Raw genomic sequence first — 21251 nt, forward strand, 5'->3', positions numbered from 1 at the left:
GGGCAAAGGCCACAAACAGAAGAGTCTGGGGATGCGGAGGGAAGTCCCGATGAGCACGTGAGCCCTGGCAAATGCTCTGTGGGGTGTGACACGAGGGTCGGGGAGGCGATGGGGAAAGGGCGGGGGTCTGATTAGCGAAAAATGCTGTATTTCTCAGCAAGATTGCATCGCCGTGCAGGGGCAGTGTGGGGGGAGGTGCGGGCAGAGGAAGGGGACCCAGGGAGGCCTGCCAAGCCTGTGCCCTTGGCCGCGTGGAGGCCTGGGGGTGTCCTGCCAAGAGAGCCAAGGTGACTGGCCCCCCAGCCACTGAGTGCGACCAAATCCCCAAGGGGCCCCGGGAGGGAGACTGGACCTGGGCCAGCCCGGCACACCCACACCCGACACTCCCAACAGAGAGGCGGGCCGAGCAACCCGGGGCCTGGGCCTCTCCTGGCACAGACCTCCAGGGAGCCCGAACTTCGGAAGGGCCAGCCCTCTCCACTGCCTCTCAGTCCCCAGGGCCAGAAGCAGGAAAAGGCCTGGCTCCCCCTGGGGCTGCTCCTGGCTCCTGGCGGGAGGCACAGACCTGGCCCCGCTCACAGTGCTCAGCCTGGGGTGCTGGGTGCACAGTGCTCGGCCCACGGTGCTTGGCCCTTGGTGCTCAGCCTATAGTGCTCAGCCCACAGTGCTCGGCCCATGGTGCTCGCAGGGCAGTTTGGCAGGTGCGGGGTGGGGTGTGCCCTGTGGGCTGTCCGCATCCTTCCAGCTTCTAGAAGTACAGAGATAAGGAATTCTCAGCTCTAGAAACAGCGAGCCGAAGGAAAAGGGAAACCTCACTTCTCAGAGGTGAAACTATGGTGTTTCCCGGGACTCTAGAAGGCAAGAAGATCAGCTCTGGGGTGGGGGCAGCGGACCCCGGATCCGAGACCCCCCGGAAGAGGAGCAGCCCTGAGGCGGGAAGGGTGGCTTCCAGAATGCGGCCGGATTGACGGCCAGCCCAGGGGAGCCCCTGGGGGCCCATGACTGGGGGAGCCCAGCAGGAATCCCCCCCCTCGCCGGAGGGAAGGCTCAGCAGTGCCCCCTGCAGCTCCCACCTCAGCGTCCAACCCTACGCTCCCCGGATCCCGGAGGCCTGGGGCCTGCCAGCGGCCAGGGCAGGAGGCACGGGGGCAGAGAACCAGCCCTGGGCTTCCAGCCCCGAGCCCTGTGCTCCTGCACTGCTCCCAGTGTCACCTCAGGGCAAGCAAGTGGTCTCACTGAGCTCTGTCACTAGTACCCCGTCAGCCCTGGGGGACTTGTCCCTGAGCCTAAGGACTGATCCCCTCAGCCCAACTCACAGCCTGAGTTCTGAGCAAGTGTTGTGTGCAACACAATCAGAGGAGAGAAGGGGCTTTGTGCTGGGCAGCCCGGACAGCACAAGGCCCCAAAGGGCACCTCACACGCAGCCTCAGAGGGATCCAGGGCCTGGCGAGGTTCCCAGGGTCTGCCCCGACCTGCACTGGCTCCCAGGCGCAGGGGCAGGGTCAGGCAAGCCCGGGGCACCTACTGACCTCCCCGGGCAGGCACCGGGCTCAAGAGCAGTGAGGAGCGCTGCCCAGACCTCACCAGGCCACGTCCCTGTCACCCAAGCCGCAGCCTGGAGCATGGGCTCCGTCCGGACACGGAAACTCTAGCCCAGGTCATTCTCTAGACAAACAATTACGGAGAGCACCCGCCATGCATGGGGCCACCCAGCCCCACTGCGGCCCAGCCTGGAAGCTGAGGAAACCACAGGCCAGGCACCCTGGCCTCTGACAATGGCCCTTGGATCTCTCAGTGACCTGCACCGTCCTTGAGGCCATTTTGAGGCCGAGTCGCAGGCCTGCCGGTGGCATGTCTTGAAGCAGACATTGCACAGGTGGTCAGAGGACAACATGCCCAGCCTGCAGAGGAGCAGGTCCCCTTGGTCTGGGTCCTCTACAGAGCGGCAGCAGGCTTCTGGAGGGGACAGGCCAGGGAGGGGTCACCGTGAGGAAGTGATGACAGAGTTGCAGAGCAAGGAGGGGGCTGAGCTGGACAAGAGGGGACAGAGGCTGAGAGGCTGGGCCAGGTCCCACGCAGGGAGGGGGAACAAGGGGACAACTCCCAGGGCCTCCGGGGCCGTAACTGCTTCAGGAGGGGTCCAGACCGAGTGGGGCTCCCAACGCCCCCGACCCCTGGTATTCGTGCCTTCATGCAATCCCTCCCCTGGGCGTGGGAGGGATTAGACTTACTTCTACAGAACCGTCGTCCCAAGCTGGCCCCAGTAAGGAACTGAGGCCTGTGGCAGCCACGCAGGGGAGCTTGGAAGGGGACCCCCCAACCACCGAGCCCTGAGATGCCCACAGCCCTGGCTGCCACCTCGACTCCGATTCCTGACCCCCAGGGAGTACGAGGCAATCGTGTTTGCTGTGTTAAGCCGCCACGTTTGGGATGATCTGTCACACAGCAATAGCTCACTAACGCATAGAGAAGCCACAGAACCCAGGCGGGGAGAGGTGCTGCTGCATTTACAGGGGAGCCCAGGGCAAAGAAGGAAACTTCAGGAAGGATCAGGAGGGGAATCGGCAACTCAGGGTACAGATCTGCTTCTGCAGAAAAGCCCGACATCCGGGTCTACGTGCAAAGTTCCCCCAGCCCCACCCTGGCTGGACGGCCACCTCCTGACCCGGGCAATACAGACACACAGGTGCCCCCCCAGCTTCCCTTCAAGCCAAGCCCGAGGTCACCTCAGCCCTTGATCCCTGCGGGCACCAGCAGCCACAGAGGCCCCTGCATGGGGTCGCGTCCTGGCCCCTCCCCTTGCGTCTGACATTCTAAGGACCGTCTGCCCACCGTCTGCCCACCTCCCACTCGAGGGCCCTTCAGACTTAATCTTTCCGGATTCCTGCTGGGTATTTGCCATCAAACCTACAACAGGTTATGAGGGACGGGACAGTCTCATGAACGTCTTCCCAACTTTTCCCAATCTTTTCTGTATTCACGCACATTAAGGACTTTTTAAGAGCTGGCCTAAAGATGCATTACAATTTAATTTAGGATTAATTCTAATGTTAATTTAAAATAAATTAAAAGCTTATTTTTAGGAGGCCCAAAGGGATGCAAAAAGTCTCATAAAGGGGACTGGCTTCAGGCAAAGTGCCCACGAGTGACCCGCTGGCCGGGGTGGCCGGGGTACACAGCAGGCTGAGTGGGCAAGATGGCTGTCCCACAGGCTCCAGAGGCCAGCTCCTTCCCACTCCCTCCCGTGCACCCTGGCCAGGGACGAAGGGATCTGCTGTCACCCTCCTACAAGGTGCCACTGCTGAGGCCAGAAAGCAGGTGGGAGTCCCAGTTCTGCCCTCACCATAGTCACGTCCAGGCCCGGTCCCGAACCCGCCGCCTGGGGGCCACCAGCGCCCTGGAGAGTGCTGGGGAGGCGGCATCTGGGCTGGTGCCCTGCTGAGTGCATGGGCAAGGGTTATGGGGGGGGCAGGGAAGGCAGGAGCAGGGGGCTGGGCGGGAAGCAGGACTGGGGGAGGAGGATTGTGGGAAGGACCTCAGTGAGATGCTCAGGCTGGTGGAGGGTCCGGGGGAAGAGGGGGAGTAGGAAGGCCCAGAAACCAGGTGAAGCTCGGGGCTCCCCGGGGGGCAGGTGGGCAGTGGAGGGGAAGGGGAGTGGGAGATGCCTCCAGAGGACACACATCTTCCACCCACCGCCCCCTGGGGCCACCACACGCCTGGGTCAGGGTGGCCGGCCGCCCACCGGGGCCTCCCAGCAGATGCGCCCGGGTTAGGTCAATAGACAGGCTCGGCTCTAGGGATGCCCATGGAGAGCCCAAGGACAGGGGGATGGAGGGAAGGAAGGAAGGGAGGAAGGAGAAAGGGAGGCCAGCGCTGATCTCAGAGTTTCCAGGCCACCTGTGCTCAGTGAGGAGCCTGCCCGCCGCGGGTAGGTGACCGTCCCCATGCGCAAGCTGGTGGTTACCCCCCGACTTCCTCCCTGGGGGTCTCCCCAGCTCCTGTCCTCACTGAGCCTCACTCGCATTGGCCCAAACCACAGGGCTGGGCACAGGTGTCAGTCTGGGGTCAGGGTTTGGGGGTATGGAAAAGGGGGAGCAGAGAGGAGGCTGCAGGTCACATCTACGGTGGGGAAGGGTTGGGGGGCTGAGGACAAGGAGGGCAGGCCGGGGACAGATGCGTAGGGAAGGGAGAGACCCCAGGCCCACTCTCAGCTCAAGGTGGAGTCCTGGCCCCCGTATGACTAGCATCTCTTCCCGCTCAGACAGAGAAATGACATGAGAGAAGTGATGATAAAAGAGAAGCTCACAGAAGCATTCTTCCTCACGGGCCCACCCAGGTACCTGCCCCGGGCCGTCGGCCTAAAGTTCCCACAGGCCAGGCGCCTGGGTGGCTCAGTGGGTTAAAAAGCCGCTGCCTTCGGCTCAGGTCATGATCCCAGGGTCCTGGGATCGAGCCCTGCATCGGGCTCTCTGCTCGGCAAGGAACCCGCTTCCCCCTCTCTCTCTGCCTGCCTCGCTGCCTGCTTGTGATCTCTCGCTGTCAAGTAAATAAATAAAATCTTAAAAAAAAAGAAAGAAAGAAAGAAAGAAAAGCCTTAAGTTCCCATGGGCCATCCTGCCTCTGGCCTTGGATGGCTCCCTGTGATCTCCAGACACGTGCTCAGCACCCCTATCTATGGGGCTCCCAAACTCGCAGGCTGCCCTGCCCAGACCCAGCATCTCCACCTCCAGCCCTATGATGTCAAACCCTGTGGCCACAAAGCCCAGACACATCTGACACGCCCCGTGCGACAGCCTCCGGAAGCAGAAGCCAGCCAGAGGAAGGATGGCAGGACCCCAAAGCTGGGTGCCACTTTCTACCTCTGTGCTCAAGACCCCAGGCCCTCTAGACAGACACCACGGGAAGCTGGGGGACTGGGACCCATGAAGGGGGTCCCCCAGGAGGTGCCCCATGTGCCTCTCTGACTGTCCCCAGGGAGGCAGCCCCTCCTGCAAGACACAGGCACTGGTCACTTTCTCTCCAGGCCTCTGGGCACATCCTGGGGCCAGGGTGTGTACAAGTGTGTATGTCCAGCCAGCTCTAATGGGCTCCTAAGGGACAGAGCAGGAGCGATCAGCAGTCAGAAGGCCTGGACACGGCCATTCCCGCCACACACACCTCCCGGGCCAAGTGCCAAGGTCCAGAGAGCAAAGTGGCACCGTGTGAAGGTTCGCCTGCCTGGGATGGAGATGCCGTGCAGGACAAGGGGGCAGAACCACAGCTGCCTTCTCCCAGCTCCCGTGTCTCCACTGCGCCCTCCTTTTCCTTTGGTTGGTGGCCCCCACCACACGCAAGTCCACCACCTGGGCAGCCGCCCACAGCCACCAGGGAGGAGAGCGACAGCCCTCCCCAGCATCCCTCGTCACTCACCAGTGCCCTAGGGATCAGGTGAAGCCTCTGGTCTCTACCCCCAACCCCCACCGCCAGGTGTGACACTAACAGGGGGACAGCTTCCTCTGTCCATCTGTTTAGTGCTCGTACCTTTTAAAATGTGGCACACACAGCTTGGGGGCCTCTGCCAATGACAGAAGAATGCTTCTGGAAGGTGAGAAGCTGACCTGACCCCCGGGAGGTGTGCACACAGGCTGGGGACACGCAGAGGGCACTGCCAGCATGCACGTCCCCATGTCATGCTCAGGTAGGCGGGCAGGGCACCTTGGTTTTTAGTGAAGAGACCAAGGGTCAATGCGGACCCTGGCGCGTCCCCCACCCCCTCCCCCTAACTGCTTTCTCCCAGAGACGGTCCTTATCTTCCCTCTTCTCCAACGTGGGAGTGAAACTGCGGGAGAAAACCCGGACGAGGCTCTCCTTGTATCCACAGACACACGCGTGCTCCCCAAGTGCACCCCTACCTGGGGGCCCCCACGGTCCTGGGTGGCCCAGCTCCGGCAGAAAGGAAGCGATGGAGGACACCCCAGACTTAGAACTCTGCAGCCCCATGGGGAAGGGCTCCAACTCCGCCAGCACTGGTCCGGGGAGCTGGGCAGAATCCGCTGCTGGCCTGGGGGCACAGGGCACCCAGGAGGTCAGGGCCGGGAGGCCATGCAGCCCATGGGACGGGAGATGGGCCAGAAGCCCAGGGAGGCCCTCCTGAGAGGGAGAGGTGGAGTCTGCAGAACGTGGGGACACGTTCAGGGCTGGGGGGGCCCAGGTAGAGCCACAAGGCAGGATCACCAGGAGGCTCTGAGAGTGGGTGAGGCCTGGACCCGGTGGGGCCAGCTGCAGCGCCGAGCCTGTGACAAGGTCTGGGCACGGGCGGCTGTGTCCTCGGCCCCCTGGAGACCTGGCTGCAGGCTAGCTCCAGAAGGGGCCGGAGCCCATGGGTGGCTGGGCACAGACGGGGAGTGCTAAGAACGGTGGGGACTCCGTACGGGAAGCCCTTCCGGCAAGGGGAGCGGGGGTCTCTGCGGGGCCGCGGTGGGAGAGGCACAGAGGAGCTAAAGCATGGTCCGCGGCTCCCTAGGGCCCAGCCCCACAGCAAGGGCCCCAAGTGGGCTCCACCCTGCCGGGGGCCCAGGACCTCAAGGACAGAGCAGGTGGCAGGAAGTGGCACCAGCAGGCACTCAGGTCACCGGACAGCTGGCTCTCCCAGGGGCGCCGGAATCGGATTCCTGAAAGGCTGCTTGTGCGTGAGCGTGAAGGCCTGTCCGGCGACGAGAGCACCGGTGAGGGGGAGGCAACCTGCGTCCACGCACCGGGGCACATGTGAGCTTGGCCAGGAGATGCACCAGTGCCCCCATAGGAGTCTGCGGGGTGGGCCTCCACCTCTGCCCACAGAGGGGATGGGGGCTGTGCCAGGAGGCAGGGGCTGTCGTCGGTGCCCGAGTGGAGCCCGTCCTGCGGTGGGCGGGTGCCAGGCGGGCAGCGCTGGCCCAGCCCCCTCCCACTCCCACCACTGCGTCCTCGCCCTGGGCTCAGCTGCTCGGGTCTCCTGTCCAGCTGTCCCTAGCGGGCCTTCTTCTCACCCCTGCCCAGCTGGGCTCCAGCACACCCTCCTCCGCGAAGGACGGGCCACCCCGCTGCCCACTCCCCGAGCCGCCTGTGGCTGTGCCCAGGAGGAAAGCCCCTGGCTTCCCTGAGGAACCCGCAGAGGGACCCAGCCATGACTCGCCCTCCCGGGAAGATGGCCCGGGCAGTATAGTCCTGACGTAATTCACCCTGGGACTCTCTCGTTCTTGGCGGGATGCCCCAACAGGGCGCTGCTCCCAGGCCACCCTCAAGGATCCCAGCTAGCTGCTTAGAGGCTTCTATGGGCAGCACAGGGGTCCTCTCCGCCCCTCCCCCATTTCTGGAAATTTCCAGTGGAAAACCAAGTTCCTGCCCTAGAGAGGGGGAGGGGCTGCTTCCTCTTTCCTTCCAGTTCCAGGCACACAGTGGGTCTCCCTCCCCACACCGAGCCTCAAAAGCCTTTGCATCTAAAGACATTGGACTCTTTGTTGGGGGGCCAGGGAGGGGAGAGGAGGAGAGGGGGGAGGGAACCCAACCCACCTGTTTGTTCCCTTCTCCTCCTCTCCCCAGCCCAGGTCAGAGTGAAAAACCGCTTCCTAGCTGAATCCATCTGGAACCTAATCACCCAGACAGCGGCGGCGGCCCTCGGCCCTCGGATGCCAGCCCCTGGCTCCCAGCGAGAGTGCTGGACGCCTCCCCGCGGGGCCCACGCGGCTCCTCCAGCGACCCTCCCCCACCCCCCAGGGTCGCTGGGGCCTCCGGTGGCAGCTGCTCAAGGGCCGCAGGACGCACCCATATCGTATATGACAACAAACAGAGGCAGCCGGCTGTCCCACAGACCTGCGGGATCCAAGCGGTGTATCACCCCGTGAGAACGTCAGAGTCGTGGTGGAGCGGCAGCCCCCCCTTCTTGGCAGGGCTGGTGGGACGTGTTCGGGATGCTGTGAGCAGGCTTGGATTTTGTGGCGATCCCCCCACCGCCGCCCAGTCTCTGGGATGATAAAGGAGGCCCCAGAGATTAGTGGGGGCTGGGGCAGCCGGGAGCGGCTTCCTGGTGGCCGAGCGGGGGCCGGGGGCCATCAGAGCACACGGCCTATCTGCCAAAGGGGGTGCGCCCTGTGCTTCCTGCCACTCTGAAGTCACACATGGAGAAAGCAATGGGGTGACGCAGGAGGACCTCACAGTGGGGGGGACCTGGCGGGGGCAGGCTGTCTCCAAGGGGCACCTGGGACAGGCCCCCTCTCCAGGGGGCTGCAGGTGGCAGCCAGTTTGAGAACCTTCTTTGGACAGGTGATGATGAGCCAGGCCGTCCTAGGAGCCCAGGGCATCTGTCCTGGGGGGACGGTTTCTTCTCAGAAACTGCCAGACGTTGCTCCCAGGCTGCGCGCAGACCCGCCTGGCTTGGGCAAGGACTGAGGACTTGAGGCAGGGAGAAGGCGCCACGCCAAAGGCTATGAAGGGTGTTCTCGTGGGACTCCAGGACAGAGACCAGCCTGGGGGCCAGGCAGGGCACCCGGCATCCCTTCCACACCGGTCCTCGAGGAGGAGACCAGGGCCCCTCTGAGAAGGCCACGTAGAAGGGAGGCACGAGGCGTGGGCTGAAATGGGGAGGGGCACTGGTGGGAATCCCCAGGGACTCTGGTCACACCAGTCAAGATAGCGGCCATGCAGGTCCAAGGTTTTGGGGCAGCTGCCCACTGCCGGGGCCCAGAAGCCTCTTCCAGGAGGCAAGCAAGGGGGGCTCCAGGGGGGTGGTGACCAAGGACCCTCTCTGCCCTCCTGGAAAGCACTCATTCTCAGTGGCACTGGCTGAACTCTCAGTGCCCGGGAACCACCCCCACCCCAGAGCTGGACCAGGGGCATCCTGGGAAGTGTAGTCTTTTAGGAGTTAGGAGAGCCAGCAGGGATTTCCAGGGGCGGTCCTCTAAGGAACAACGGAGAAAGAGAAGAGACCAAAGGGGATTACTCGGACCCTAATCCCTGGGTGCAAATTTGACATTCCTAAAGTGGCTGAATGTAGACATCTGCTGCCCAAAGTCACCAGCCTCAGGTCCTCCCGCAGGGCTTCTCTAGCAAGACGACCGAACTCTTATTTTGGCGGGGAGACCCGAGACCTCCCTGAAGAGGAAAGACCTCCACCAACGTGTCCCCCCACTCCTATCTTCCTCTGCCCACTGACCCCAGACACCAGGAGAGAGAAGCACCAGCAGGGGACAGGGGTGCTAACCTGCCCGTGCCCGCCGAGGCTGCCGCACACTCGCGTTATTTATGCTCACAGCCCGCTCTGATGACATATGTAAGTTGACAGCGAACATCCTATCAACTTGCTGGAGTGTATCTTGATTGTTAAAACACACTCTTAAAGGTGTACGATCGTTTATCAAATTAAAAGGAGCCGCACCTAGCCCGTCTCCTTTCTGCCTCCCCTGACCGCCCCCCCCCAGCCCTGCAACCTCCCTCCTCCTTCCGCCTGGCCTCCGGGGGCCATCGTGCCCCTGCACCCAGGCCATCCTCCAGAGGAGAGGCCATCCTGTGCTTCCAGGGACCCCAGGCCCAGCGCCCCCTCCCCACCCCGCCCCAGGCCAGGGCAAGCCACTAATAATCGCCAAGAAGTGACAAACGCCAGAAACCCCACCAATTAAATTTAAACTCATGCAAAGCTCAGTGGCCAGTAAATTATTATTTTTATTAGCTTGAACCAAGTTCCCGTAAGAGAAAAAGTCGACTTGCTCCCATGAATGGCTCTTGTATAATTTATTTAACTCTGTGCTCTTTGCCAAAGCCTGGAATATTTTTAGCTCATTCTGTTGTTGGATTTGGCTTTTTTATGTGTGTTTCTGAGGGGTATTTTTAGCCTCATCCATGTTATTCTAACAGACTCCTATGCATTCGGTCCTGTCTGTGCGGGCTGCTGAACCCAGTCTTGAGGCGGAGGAGGGAGATTTCTAAGAATAACCGGACGGCGTTTGGGGTGCGTGTGTTTTCCTGGGGAGATGTGCTATCTGTACGAGGCCGCTCCCTGCCTCGCTGGCTAATTTGTTTCATTACTCACGTGACCTGGATATTCCTATAGGAATATCCTTATAGGCAATAATCAGACATGGGCAGCACAAGCCCCACTGAGAAAAAACCCACATTCCAAAAATGGCTTCGGAGGGGCGGGCAGGGCGGCTGTGGCCGGGCTGGTCTACGCGGGCCGCCGGATCCCCGGGGCTCTGCAGCGGCCCGCTTTGATGTCTGGTTCTGTCACTTCCCAAGCAGGATGGGTAGAGTCTTCAGAAAGTAACTCTTTTCACACCTACTTAATGTTGGTAACTGTTGCAGAAACACCATAGTGTCATTGAGTTAATGAGGTATTTACGAAAATGTATTTTTTTTCCTTACAAAAAATATCACATGATGAGGGAGGGGGAACCTTTGATGGGGTCTTTTCACACTAGGAAATTATCTTTCTTCCTCTAGTGTGTTTTGCTTTCTTTCTTTTCGAGGTTGGCAATCAGAAACGCCTTTAAGCAAGGAAGGAGTCTGCCGTCCTCCTGACAGAAGGGACCTGCTGCCACCCTGTTTATTCCCAACGCCCCCCTCCCCGCGGCCCCTGGCCTCCAGGCCGGGCCGTCTACACCCCGAAAGACACAAGAGAAGAGGCAGAGAGGAAAACCGAACCCGCAGCCAGACTGCGGAAATCGGCATCTCCGCCTGTCTTGGGTAGAGGCCCGGTGGTTCTTGGAGGCTCAGCCCAAGGCGGGGGGTGGACAGAGAAGGATGGAGGACAGGCGCTGACCCGGCCGGAAGAGGGGGTGGGGACCGGCTTCTCCCAGGCCGGGCAGCCTCTTTTTGAAAGGAGCTGGGAGAGGCGCGGTCCCCAACCGCTCCAGGCGGTAGTGCTGATGGAAAATCTTGGGTTGATGCGTTGTTGATTTTTTTTTTTTTTCCCCTAGACTTCACAGCTTTGCCTCTGGACCATCTGTATTAGAGACAAAATCTAACACTGCACTAAAAATAATGATTCCAAACATTTTAATTGCACCTTTTGGTGACAAGGTTACTGGAACAGCACTTTACCATAAAACACTACAGCCCGATTATAAAGCTACCAGCACTTTCATTTTTAGAAAAACAATAGAAGAAACCCTGGAGCCCAACGTCCCATCAGGGTCCTCAAGCTGACATCTTGAAAGCACTGGGTGGGGCAGCACAGGCAGGCGGTGGGGGAGTGGGGTGGGGTGGGGTGGGGTGGGGGGAGACAGGGAGCCCCTTGACTCAGCCCCGCGGGGCCGTGCTGGGGATAATGAGTCCTGGGAAGCCAGGACTCCATCCTTGGTGGCTGGACCCCACTCCCGGTTAGACCTGGACACATAGGAAGGAGCTTCAGGGCAATTTTCCTTTTGGGGGCAGTCAGAGCAGTGCGGGCAGGGAGGGGCGGCTAGGCTGCGGCCAGCCTGGCCCGGCCTGAGGATCGGAGGCCATCTGCGGAAATGGGAAGAAAGTCCGCAAACTAGCCATTTGGAAATCCGCACACAAATGGGGAAAAAACGTTCTTAACTTAATTATACTTTTTTTCTTTCTAAACTAGATCATATATAGATACAGACCAAAGCAAAGTGATCTGGGGTATAATTTCTTTAAAAAAAAGATTTAGCTAAATTTTAAAAACCAATACAATATTCTGGCTTTCAGCAATTTCAAAAGGCTTTCAGCGGCAGACATTTCTCGCTGGACGCCCATTCGGGCCAGCCTTTCCGTCACTAATGGGTCGGACACCTCCAAACACAATAGCATTCTGGTCCCCCAGGGGGTGGAAATGGCCTCCAGGAACAGGGAACACGTGGCCCTTCAGCCCCCCTCGGAGGGTGCCCTGGGGACCTCCAGCGCCCTCTGGAGCACCCTGCATATGGGGAGGAGGGCTGGGTCTAGGTCAAGGACACAGACCAGGCCAGGGCCCACCCGGGATCTCCAAACCCAGCATGGCCTCTGCTCCAAGAACCACGTGGTCAAACTTGGAAAGATCAAGACAATGGTCTGGGCCACCCCGACCACATTCCCACCTGACTTGGTGATGCCTGCATCTGGCAGAAACAGCAGAAAAGGGACATGGCGGCTGACCAAGACCTAGGCTAGGCTGCAGGTTTGGGAGTGGGGACCGGGGAGGCAGCCGTGACCTGAATGGATGGGGAATCCCACCCGCTTGGGCCTCCCCAGAGTGGGATAGCCTGGGGGAAGCCTAGGCATCAGGCGCCCTTCCGGACCCTCTCTGGACCCTCGTTTCAGGTGGTGATGCTCCTACCTGCCCGGCTAGCAGGCACAGAGCTGGGGTGCGGGGAGGCTGCAGCTTCTACCTCCCCATCCCCCAACCTGCAGGCTCAGCCTTCCCACCCTCAGCGGGGCTGCAAGCCTGCAGCCGAGAAAAGGGGCTGGCAGGGAGGCTACACCGTCCCTGTGGCCAGCCTGAGCCCCGCGCCGCAGCCCCCCAATGTAGGCTGCTCTGGGTGAGCACCACCTCCAAACCCGGGACAGGAGAGTCACTAACTCCAGGGACAGCACAGATATTTTTAAATCACCAATTTCCCAAGCAAGTACGTTTCCTCTTTCAAGTTATAAATCTAGAGAGGAGAAAAGAAAAGGACAGAAAGAGGAACAGCAAGAAAGAGCTGAAGAAGGGCAGCCTCACGGAGGCCCCTCGCCCGGGGCTGAGCACAGGACGCCTGGGAGCCCAGCCCCTCTGCTCCTGCCTCCATCTAACTTTCTGAACCTCTCCGTGTTGTACATGCTAAAAGCCCATTAGTAATTAAGGAATTTTGCATATTTTTTTCTTTTTAGGAAATTTATGTTTTTCTTTCTGACTGCCCTCCCTTCTGACATTTTCCCTTCTAGCCCGAGTCTTCCATCCGTTTTAATCCACACACTAATTGTAATCCCATTAAAGCAGATATAATTTTATTAGTATTCACAGTTCATCAAGCTAGCAATAATAACTGTTACTGCCAAATTAACAAACAAACCCAAAAAAGCGGCAAACAGCATTTCCGATGTTTAGAACAAACTCTAAACAAAAGCAAGCCAGCCTTCAAGCCTGACCGGCAGGCCCCCACACCAAGCCCCAAACCTTACTCCTGCAAACTCTGCGGGCTAAGGCCGGTGACCTCCAGGGTCTCCTCGAGGTAGCCGCCCCTGGGCTCCCCGCTGCCTCTCCTCTGACCTTGCTCAACGGTAAAATGAGAGCCGCCCCGGAGGGGCGAGGGCCGCTCGGGAGGCCTGGGTCAGCCCTGCCCAGGAGCAACGCTCTGCGGAAGGGGATCCGACAGGACGGGAACGCCGAGCAGGCCCGTTCACTCCTCTTGGAGCAAATTCGCGGCGCACTCGCCTGCACCGAAATGCCGAGGCGGCCTCGCGCCGCCCCCAGCCAGGCCGGCGCCCGGCGCTGCGCTCCCCTGGGGCGGCGGGCCGCGAGCCTCGGCCGCGCTGCAGCCACGCTCTGTCCGGCTGTAGCAGGATACCGGACGCACTTGTTAAAGCCCAGGCAGCCCCTGCAAACCCATTCTCACCCTGACACTTCAAGGCTTTATATAGAAACAGGATTTGCTCGTCTTACACCAGCAGTCCCTATTAGCGCGCACCCAGCGCGCACAGCGCCCTAATCCGCCGGCCGCGGCGCCCCCCGCCCCCAGGCACAACAGCCGTTTTGTTCCCGCAGAAAGTGCCTCGTTGTCCCGGCCCCGGAATGTCTCAAGGATGTGAATGCAGAATGCAGAAACGAGGTTTCCGGGGGAGTTTGGTTTTTCTGCAGGAAGGGGTGGGGGAGGGGGCAGGAGGGGAAGGCTTTATTTTTAGCCCGCTCGGGGGCTGCCCTCCGAGACCCGGGGGACCCCGGCAAGGCCGCTCTAAACGGCGGCGAGGCGGCTCAGGTCCCCGCCACCGCGGCCCCGGCGGGGAAATGAAAGCGAAGCTGCCCCGCGAAGGCTCCACGGAGAGGAGGGGCGCGCGCCCGTTTCCCCCGGACCGTGCCCGCCTCTCGGCTGGGCCTCCTCTCCCGCGCCCGTCCCGGCCGGCACTGACCTGTGTGCGAAGCCATGGGCAGCGGCGACGGGAAGTACTTTCCGGGCTGGAAGTGAGCGGGGGGCTGCGCGGCCGGCCCGGCGGGGGCAAGGCGCGCGGCGGCGGCGCTGCGGTGGCCCAGGCTCCCGCGCTCCGACAGCAGATGCGTCGGCGGCGCGAAGTCGCGGCCATCCATGCCGGGCCCCGGCCCCGGCCCGCCGCCGCCTCCGGGGAGCAGCGCGGCCGGGGCCCCGGGGCGGCTCGGCGCGCGCGGGCGGCGCGCGGGCGGCGCGGAGGAGGCGGCGTCCGGGGTCAGCGGCGGGGTGGCGGGCGGGTCAGCACGCCGGCGGACTGGGCTCCTCGGCGGGCAGCCGCGCGCCGAGCCGGCGGCCGCCGTTCGGGTCCATAGTCTGCGGAGGCAAGCAGAAGAGACTCGGTGACTCGGGGGGCTTGGCTCGTCTGTGGGGGGTGTCCTCGCCCCGCCCGCCGGCCGGACCCGGGGCAGTCCGCGCGTCTCCCGCCGCTTGCGCGCGCGCCGGGCCACCCGGGCCACCTGGTCCCCGCGCGCAGACGCACCGTCCCGGCCGCGCTCGGCCCCGAAGAGCCTGGGGGAACCCGGCTGCAGCGCTCGCCGCTTCCCCTTCGCGTCTCCGCAGGTCCCTGCGGCGAGGGCGCCGCGGCAAAAGGCTGCTGGCTCCGCTGGGTGATAAAAACCCAAATCTGCGAAGCCATCACGCACACACACACAGACACACACACTCACACGCACACCCCCTCCCCTCCCCCGCTGCCCAGAGGTGTCTCGGAGGAAAAGGCCTGAGGTCCACGCTCGCCTTTTTCCTATCCCCCCTTATTCCGAGGTCCAGCTTTTACTACATTCCGCTTAACCGAATAACCATGCTAATTAAGCGAGTAATTTTATTGATTGTAACTCAAGAGTTTTTTTTTTTTATAACCTTCCTTTCTCCCTGTTCCCATCCCCCCATGCGTCTTTCGGCCCATTCTTTAGAACCCGCCGCCCCCGACAAGGCCCCCACCCCCAGCACCGAGCCGGGACCCGGGGCAGCTCTCCAGTGTCCCAGGAGTCTGCGTCCGCCGCCGGTGTCACCTGGGCGGCCACGCCGCAGTGCCCGGCCTGCGGTCCCCGAGCCGGGAGCTTCCCGGCTAGGCTGGAACAATTACCCCGCCCCCCAATCAAATTCGCCCAGGATCTTCCTCAGCGGACTGGGGACTTTGGGGCGGGGGTGGGGTGGGGTGGGGGATGCTTTGAGAGTCAGAAAGTGTTCTCTCTTGGCGCCCCGAATCGGCCATAGAATTCCTCCCTGCAGCGTCTGCCCCGGGTCGCCGAGCCCAGTCGGTCTCCGAGCGGCCGAGCAGCCCGGGCACGCGGGGGTCTGCGGCGGCCGGCTCAGCCCTCCGGCCGCGGGGAGTCGGCCCGGCCCCGCGCAACCTTCGCCCCAGCTCAGGGCCCAGCAGACCCCGGGCCTCAGCCCTGCGTTTCCCCCTCCCGGCAAAGCCACTTAAAAACACCCCCGCCTCCCTTCCTTCCACCCCCACGCGGCCAGGGGAGTGCACTGGGAGGCCGAGTGCGGAACACCGACCCGGCGGCAGACACTGCACGGCCGGGCGCGCGCGTGGACCGCTTTCACTTTGCATATTTCCCTCATCTTCCTCAATCTGCATTGTTTTGGCGTTCGGTGTCAGCTCCCGCCGAAGGGAGAGGGGCAGGCTCGGTACTCTCGCTGGCGAACCCCGCGGAAAGCCCGGCTCCTGCCTTCCTGCCGTCCCGCCGTGGCAGCACAGCGACTAGGATGCTCTCCAGGCCGTGAACACCAGTTTAGACGGCCGTGTCGAGCGCTACGGGCTCTACAACGTCTTATTTGCAGACTATTTTGTGTTTGATTTAATCTATAACCGAAAACATAATGTATTAAGTGAACACATATTTGCTCAGCTGATAAGCTTTTCTCCATATTTATCCGGAGAACTTTCGCATTGTAAATAAATGGGACCTGCACAAAGAGTTCTCTTTGTCTCTCAACTTCATACAAAGGGGTTTGGGGTTCCTTCGCCTCCAGGGATCCTCGGCTCTCTGCCCCGGTCTAACAAACAAACCCGCTCGCCGCCGCGCGGGCCTGCAAAGCGAGCGCCGCGCCGCCAGGGCCAGGGCAGCGCCGGCGAGCGGGCTGCCGGCGCCGGGTCAGGGGAGGGGCGGCCCGGGCCGGGGGTCTCGGGGAGAGACAAAGACAGAGAAGGAGGGGAGGGAGGTCTGGAACCTGCGGCTTCAAAGGCGCCGAGGGCAGGGACTGCGCCCGCGGGGGCGCGAGGCTTGCCGGCGGCCTCCGGGGACTCGTGCGCGCTACGCTTTTGTTCATGGGTCCTTTCTTCCCGCAGGGGACTGCGACGCGAGCTGCTCGCGATTCTCGGGATGCGGGCTCGGCCGCGCGCAGCGGTCTCAGTCTCGCGCGCCCCGCGGCCGGGTCGCTGGCTCACCGTCCCGCCAGACTCGGTACGCACCCTGGGGGCGCGAGGACGGTCGCCCGCCCCTGCAGCTGCGATTCTTACGGGGCAGGAGGGACTTCCCTTTGTGCTCTTCGCTCCCGAAGAGGCCGCGCGGCGCCTCCACGCCGGCCGGCGGGCGGCCCTGGGCCTGCGGAGCCCCGGCGGAGGACGGCGCTGGGCGGGGACGCGCGGCCCGCACCCGAAGCCGCCGAGCCGCCCCCCGCGGGTGCCGGGGCTGCAGCCCCCTCCTCCAGCGCCGCCGCAGGCCGCGGCTACAGGCCTGGCGGGTCTAGAGCAGGAAACGCAGCGAACGCGGCGGAGGGCAGGGTCCTCGCGCCGGGCGGAGGAACGACGACGAGCACGGTTTGGAAAGAACCGAACTTCGGACCGCTGGGACGCTGGGCTCCCCCCCGGGGGAGCGGGCTCGGTCCCCAGAGCTGCCGCCCCCACTCTGCGTGGCTGGCGCGCTCCTGAATCCGGGGTTCCTGGGGTTTGCCTCGCTTCTAGCCGAAGAACCAAAACAACGCGCCGCCGCTTCGGCCGCCCTAAGGCTCGGAGCACCCTCTCTGCGCGTCCCTCGCAGCGCGTGGACGCCGTGGGGCCTGCAGGCTGGGCTAGAGCCAGGGGCGCACCGGGGCGCGGTCGGCTCGGGCGCCGCCGCAGAACCCGCTCCCTGCGAAACGGCCGCGCCCGCCCCCGCGGGAGAGGACCGAGGGCCGGGGCCGCGCGGAAACCCGCGCCCCCAGGGCGCACTCGCCCGCAGACCCCGCCGGGCCGACCGTGGCCCGAGCCCCGCGCGCTGCCCGGGACGCACGCGGCGAAAACGCCCCGCTGCGCTGGCCTCGTGCCCCCCTTCCCCGTCCTCGGCACCCCCGCCTCCCAGGAAAAGAATTTCTGAAATGTTCTGCAATGAATTAGGCTCTGGAAAGCGAAATCCGAAGAACTCGCATCACCGCTCCCCACCGCGGCCCCTCGCGGGCGGCCGGAAAGCCCCTCCGGCCAGCGGCCCGCGCCGCCGCAGCCTCCCCGAGCCGGCACATTCCCAGGGCCGCCGAGCGACCGGGCGGGGCCGAGCCGCGGCGGCTCGCGAGGGTGAGCGAGGTGGGGGGCGAACAACCGGGATCCGTCCGTGGTGCCGCGGGAGCCCGGCTCGCGTTGGCGGCGCCCGGGTCCTCGCCCACGGCCGCCCGGAGCCACCCGCGCAGCTCGCGCTGGACGCAGCCTGGCGGTCCCGGGCCTGTCGCGGTTATTTATTTTTAATGCTGGGTGTCGATCGAGACAACAAGCGCTCAGAGCAAAGCAAGGACGCGTTACGGGGGGGATTTTAAACCGATCGATAAGATTTTTCAGAGGAAAAAAAAATCGCTCTTATATATAGTCCATCTTTAAAAAAAAAGCCTACTCGACATTATAACGGAATTTTTTAAAGGGAAGATATATACTTCTTAACATCGCAACCCTGAATTTCTCTTGCTAAAAAGAAAAAAATGTAAATCCCCAAAACCAAAATAAAAAATAAAATAATAATAAAAATACAAAACCAAAAAATGAAAGCAATTTCAGTTACTTACTGGAGGCTGTTTCCTGGATACAATTGAATGCAATACAATTAAATCAGTAAATGTGACTTTGTTTTGTATTCCTATTGGTATTTTCACTGTGCTGACTGTTGCACTGTAAATGCACCGCTTCCACAACAACGACTCTAGCGAGCCCATCCAGAGCGGCTCTCAAACCTGCAGCCCGGCGCGGCGAGCCACGGGCCCTGCATACTAATAAGCTCGTGCCACTCAGCCCCGAGCAGCCGGCGCGCTGATTGGCTGCGCGACCCTCCGCGGCCGGGAGCTCGTGCCACTCATTCGGCGTAAACAGGCCTCCCAATAGGCTGGCGCCGGGCCAGAGAGCTGCCAATCAGGGAGCAGCAGGGCTACTACTGAGCCCGGTGGCGCCTAATTCAAGCCCGGCGACTGCGCAGCTCCTCTGCGCAGATCGTTGCTGCTGAATGGGAATGTGGTGGCGCAGGGCGGGAGAGGGAGCAAGGCGAGTGGGAGCGCGTGTCCGCGCATAGGGGAAGGCTTTTCCTTTTTCTTTCTTTCTTTCTTCCTTTTTTTTTTTTTTTTAATTTAATCCAGCGGGCCTAACGTTTGGCTTCTGGTGCACAGAGGCCGGGGGAAGAAAGAGCAACACCCGTGAAGGCAGATGTTTTTTTAATACCTGGGATCTGTCTGGCAGGTGGCTGAACCCCGCGCAAGTAGGCCCGAGCTCCAGACGTAGAGGCCTCCTCGGGTTGCCGGCCCTTCCACCACTCCGAGAGGTTCGCCTGCTCCGGCCGAGCTCAGGAATGCCCCCACGCCCGAGGCCTGGGCAGCGCAGGATCCCAGAGTCACCTGCCCTGTTGTCTCCTTTCCCTGCCTTCGGATCAGACCTCAGGGAGAGGGTCCTGCCTCTCTGTCCATCCATCTGCCAACTCTCATTTTTATCTCCCTCGGCCATACTTTGCAACGGAACACTGATCAAAATGAAAATCGGGGAATTTATGGCCAAGACAAAGATTGCCGTTTTCTTCATCTGCAACTAGATTTTAAAAACATGTTTACCTTCATATGCACAATGCGAAAACCCTGCGCGGTATTTTTCAATGCCACTCTTCTGCATATCCGCTAAATTCTCTCCCCCATTAAAAAGAGCCACTGAACGATTATCTTCATCATTATTAGATGCAAAGCACTTTTAAAAATAGTCTCCAAATAAATATTTCTGTTGGAATTTGGTTTCCCAACAAAATGCTATTTATTCTCCGGGAGTCAAGGTGATGTCTCAGTAGTGATGGGTACATTATTTTTACTCCTCTTTCTTATCGTGAATCTCTGCCTCCCCCTCTGGGGGATTAAAAAAAAAAAACGATATTTAAACTAGATGCTAACAAACGCATGCACACGCATTAGAAATTCTCCGCCGGCTCATTCCGATAGGGACACGAAGGGGTTAAGCCCGAGGCCTTCTGTCGTCTCCTTCCTTTTCCCGCCCCCCCGCCCGCTCCCGCGGGACCGCCGCGATTGGCTGGCACGCTGCCAGCAGGCTGTCAATCACCGAGTGTAAACAAGGCGCTGATTGGCTGTTGTCCAGTCCGCACAGGGCCTCCTGAAAAAAGCAATTACTGGCTCCGCGGTTTCAAGGCGCCCAAGGCCGCTTGATGAAAGGAGATAAGCTGGGGACGGTTTCCAGGACCCCCACGGGCCGACCCCGGCAGCCCGGGAGCCAAGGTGCGCCGCAGAGCCCGCGGATCAAAGGAATCCGGAGAGAAAGGGGAAGCAGGCGCGGGGCCCGGGCCGGCCTTGCCCCGCGGGCATCTCTGACCTGGCTGTGGGGCTCGGGCGGCGGGCGGGGGCTCCGGGACTGGGCGCCCGCTTCGGGCGGCGCGGCCGGCGGAGCCGCTCCGGAGAGCCGGAGGCTGGCAGGTAAGCGCCGGGACGCGACGATCGCGGACAGGGCGCGCGGTCCCGAGGTGAGTCCCGGGCGAGGCCGCGACGCGGCGGTAATAGACCCCCCGCGGCCCGAGCCCACCGCCAGTCCCCAGGCCGACGCCTGCGGAAACGACCCCGGGCGGCGCGCGCAAATCCGTAAAGCGCCCGACTATCCGATTAGCGCGCGGCTATTCATTAGGCCTCGGGCGATTGAATTAGGTCCCCGTTGCGGACCCGGGGGGGGGCCGGGGTGGCGGCTCGGGCTGGCGCTGCCGTCGGGGCGGGGGGTGGCTGACGCGGGCCACCGGGTTCGGGCCGCGGCTTCCGGAGGATGGAGTCTCCGTGGCGGCCCCGGCGTGTATTGGGGGGACTGGGTTCCTCCGGGTCCCGCCCCTGTGGCTACGTACTGAGGCCCCCGCTTCCCGCGCACATCCGGGAAAGCGGGCCCGGCTCGGGAGAAATCAGCCTCACATGTAGGTGGGGGGGCAGGGGCGGCCGCGGCCTGCGCCCGGGGACCGCTGGCAGGGCCACGCGGGGCGGGAGCTCGGCCTGGGAGCGGCTTGCCGCGCGTCCCGGAGCGCGCTGGGCTCACACTGCGCCCCGGGCTCCGGTGGCCTGGTGCGCGGTGGCTGCCCGGTCCGTGCGCCTTGCGGTCCCCACCAGCTTCTCTTAGCCCCTCGGCCCAGCTCTCCAGCCTTGGAGTCCCGACCCCCCGCAAAGCGCCTCTCGCTGACCGCATATTGCCTGCTTTGGCTCGGAAAGGGAGTTCCCCATTGCTGACTTTCTCCAATAAGCTTGTTTTCTGGCACAGGAACCTTTTTTTTTTTTTTTTTTTTAATCTTTAAATGTAACATTATTAAAGCTCCATTTGAAATTAAATATATACGTGAGCAAAGTACTTAAAAGAAAAAGGATCCTCCATCCAAGAGAACACCTTGGCGACGGCCGGAACCCCGGAATTTCTCCGAGCTCCCCGAGTGTGCCGCTGCGACCCGGGTGCCCATGAGCCCGGAGGGGGTCCCCGGCCTCTCAACCGCCTGCTGGGGGAGACTCAGGGGCTTCTAGCCTCCAGGATCCCCCACCGTGTGCGCGGAAGGGTGCCGCCTGGGAAATCGCAAACCCTGCTCCCACCCCAGGTGGCAGAAGATGGTCTGAAGGCCCTGGAGCCTGGCTGATGGGCCCCACCCCCGCCACGCCGGAGACAGGCTGGCCCCGCAGAGAGCCGCTCCGGGAACGCTAGGGTAGGGGCACTCCCTGCTGTCCGCG

At 62.0% G+C, this 21251-nt stretch overlaps 1 protein-coding gene across 5 annotated transcripts in view; it reads right to left on the reverse strand.

The window, feature by feature from the left end:
* BAHCC1 (BAH domain and coiled-coil containing 1) overlaps positions 1 to 18260 on the reverse strand; it is a 60734-nt gene extending 42474 nt beyond the window's left edge. For 3 of the 5 annotated variants that reach the window (XM_047707404.1, XM_047707403.1, XM_047707398.1), the window contains exons 1-2: positions 18093 to 18260; positions 14041 to 14429 (exon numbers count right to left, since the gene is read on the reverse strand). In XM_047707404.1, coding sequence (XP_047563360.1) covers positions 14041 to 14215 — 175 coding nt within the window. In that variant the 5' untranslated portion in view covers positions 14216 to 14429; positions 18093 to 18260. Of the gene's footprint in view, positions 1 to 14040; positions 14430 to 14595; positions 14908 to 15127; positions 15999 to 18092 lie in introns of those variants that run through there. The other 2 variants (XM_047707399.1, XM_047707400.1) reach the window with 2 other exon arrangements.
* Between the last annotated feature and the right edge of the window lie 2991 nt (positions 18261 to 21251).

The sequence above is a fragment of the Lutra lutra genome, chromosome 16 (genome assembly GCF_902655055.1).
Source record: "Lutra lutra chromosome 16, mLutLut1.2, whole genome shotgun sequence".
Taxonomy (NCBI): Eukaryota; Metazoa; Chordata; class Mammalia; order Carnivora; family Mustelidae; genus Lutra; species Lutra lutra.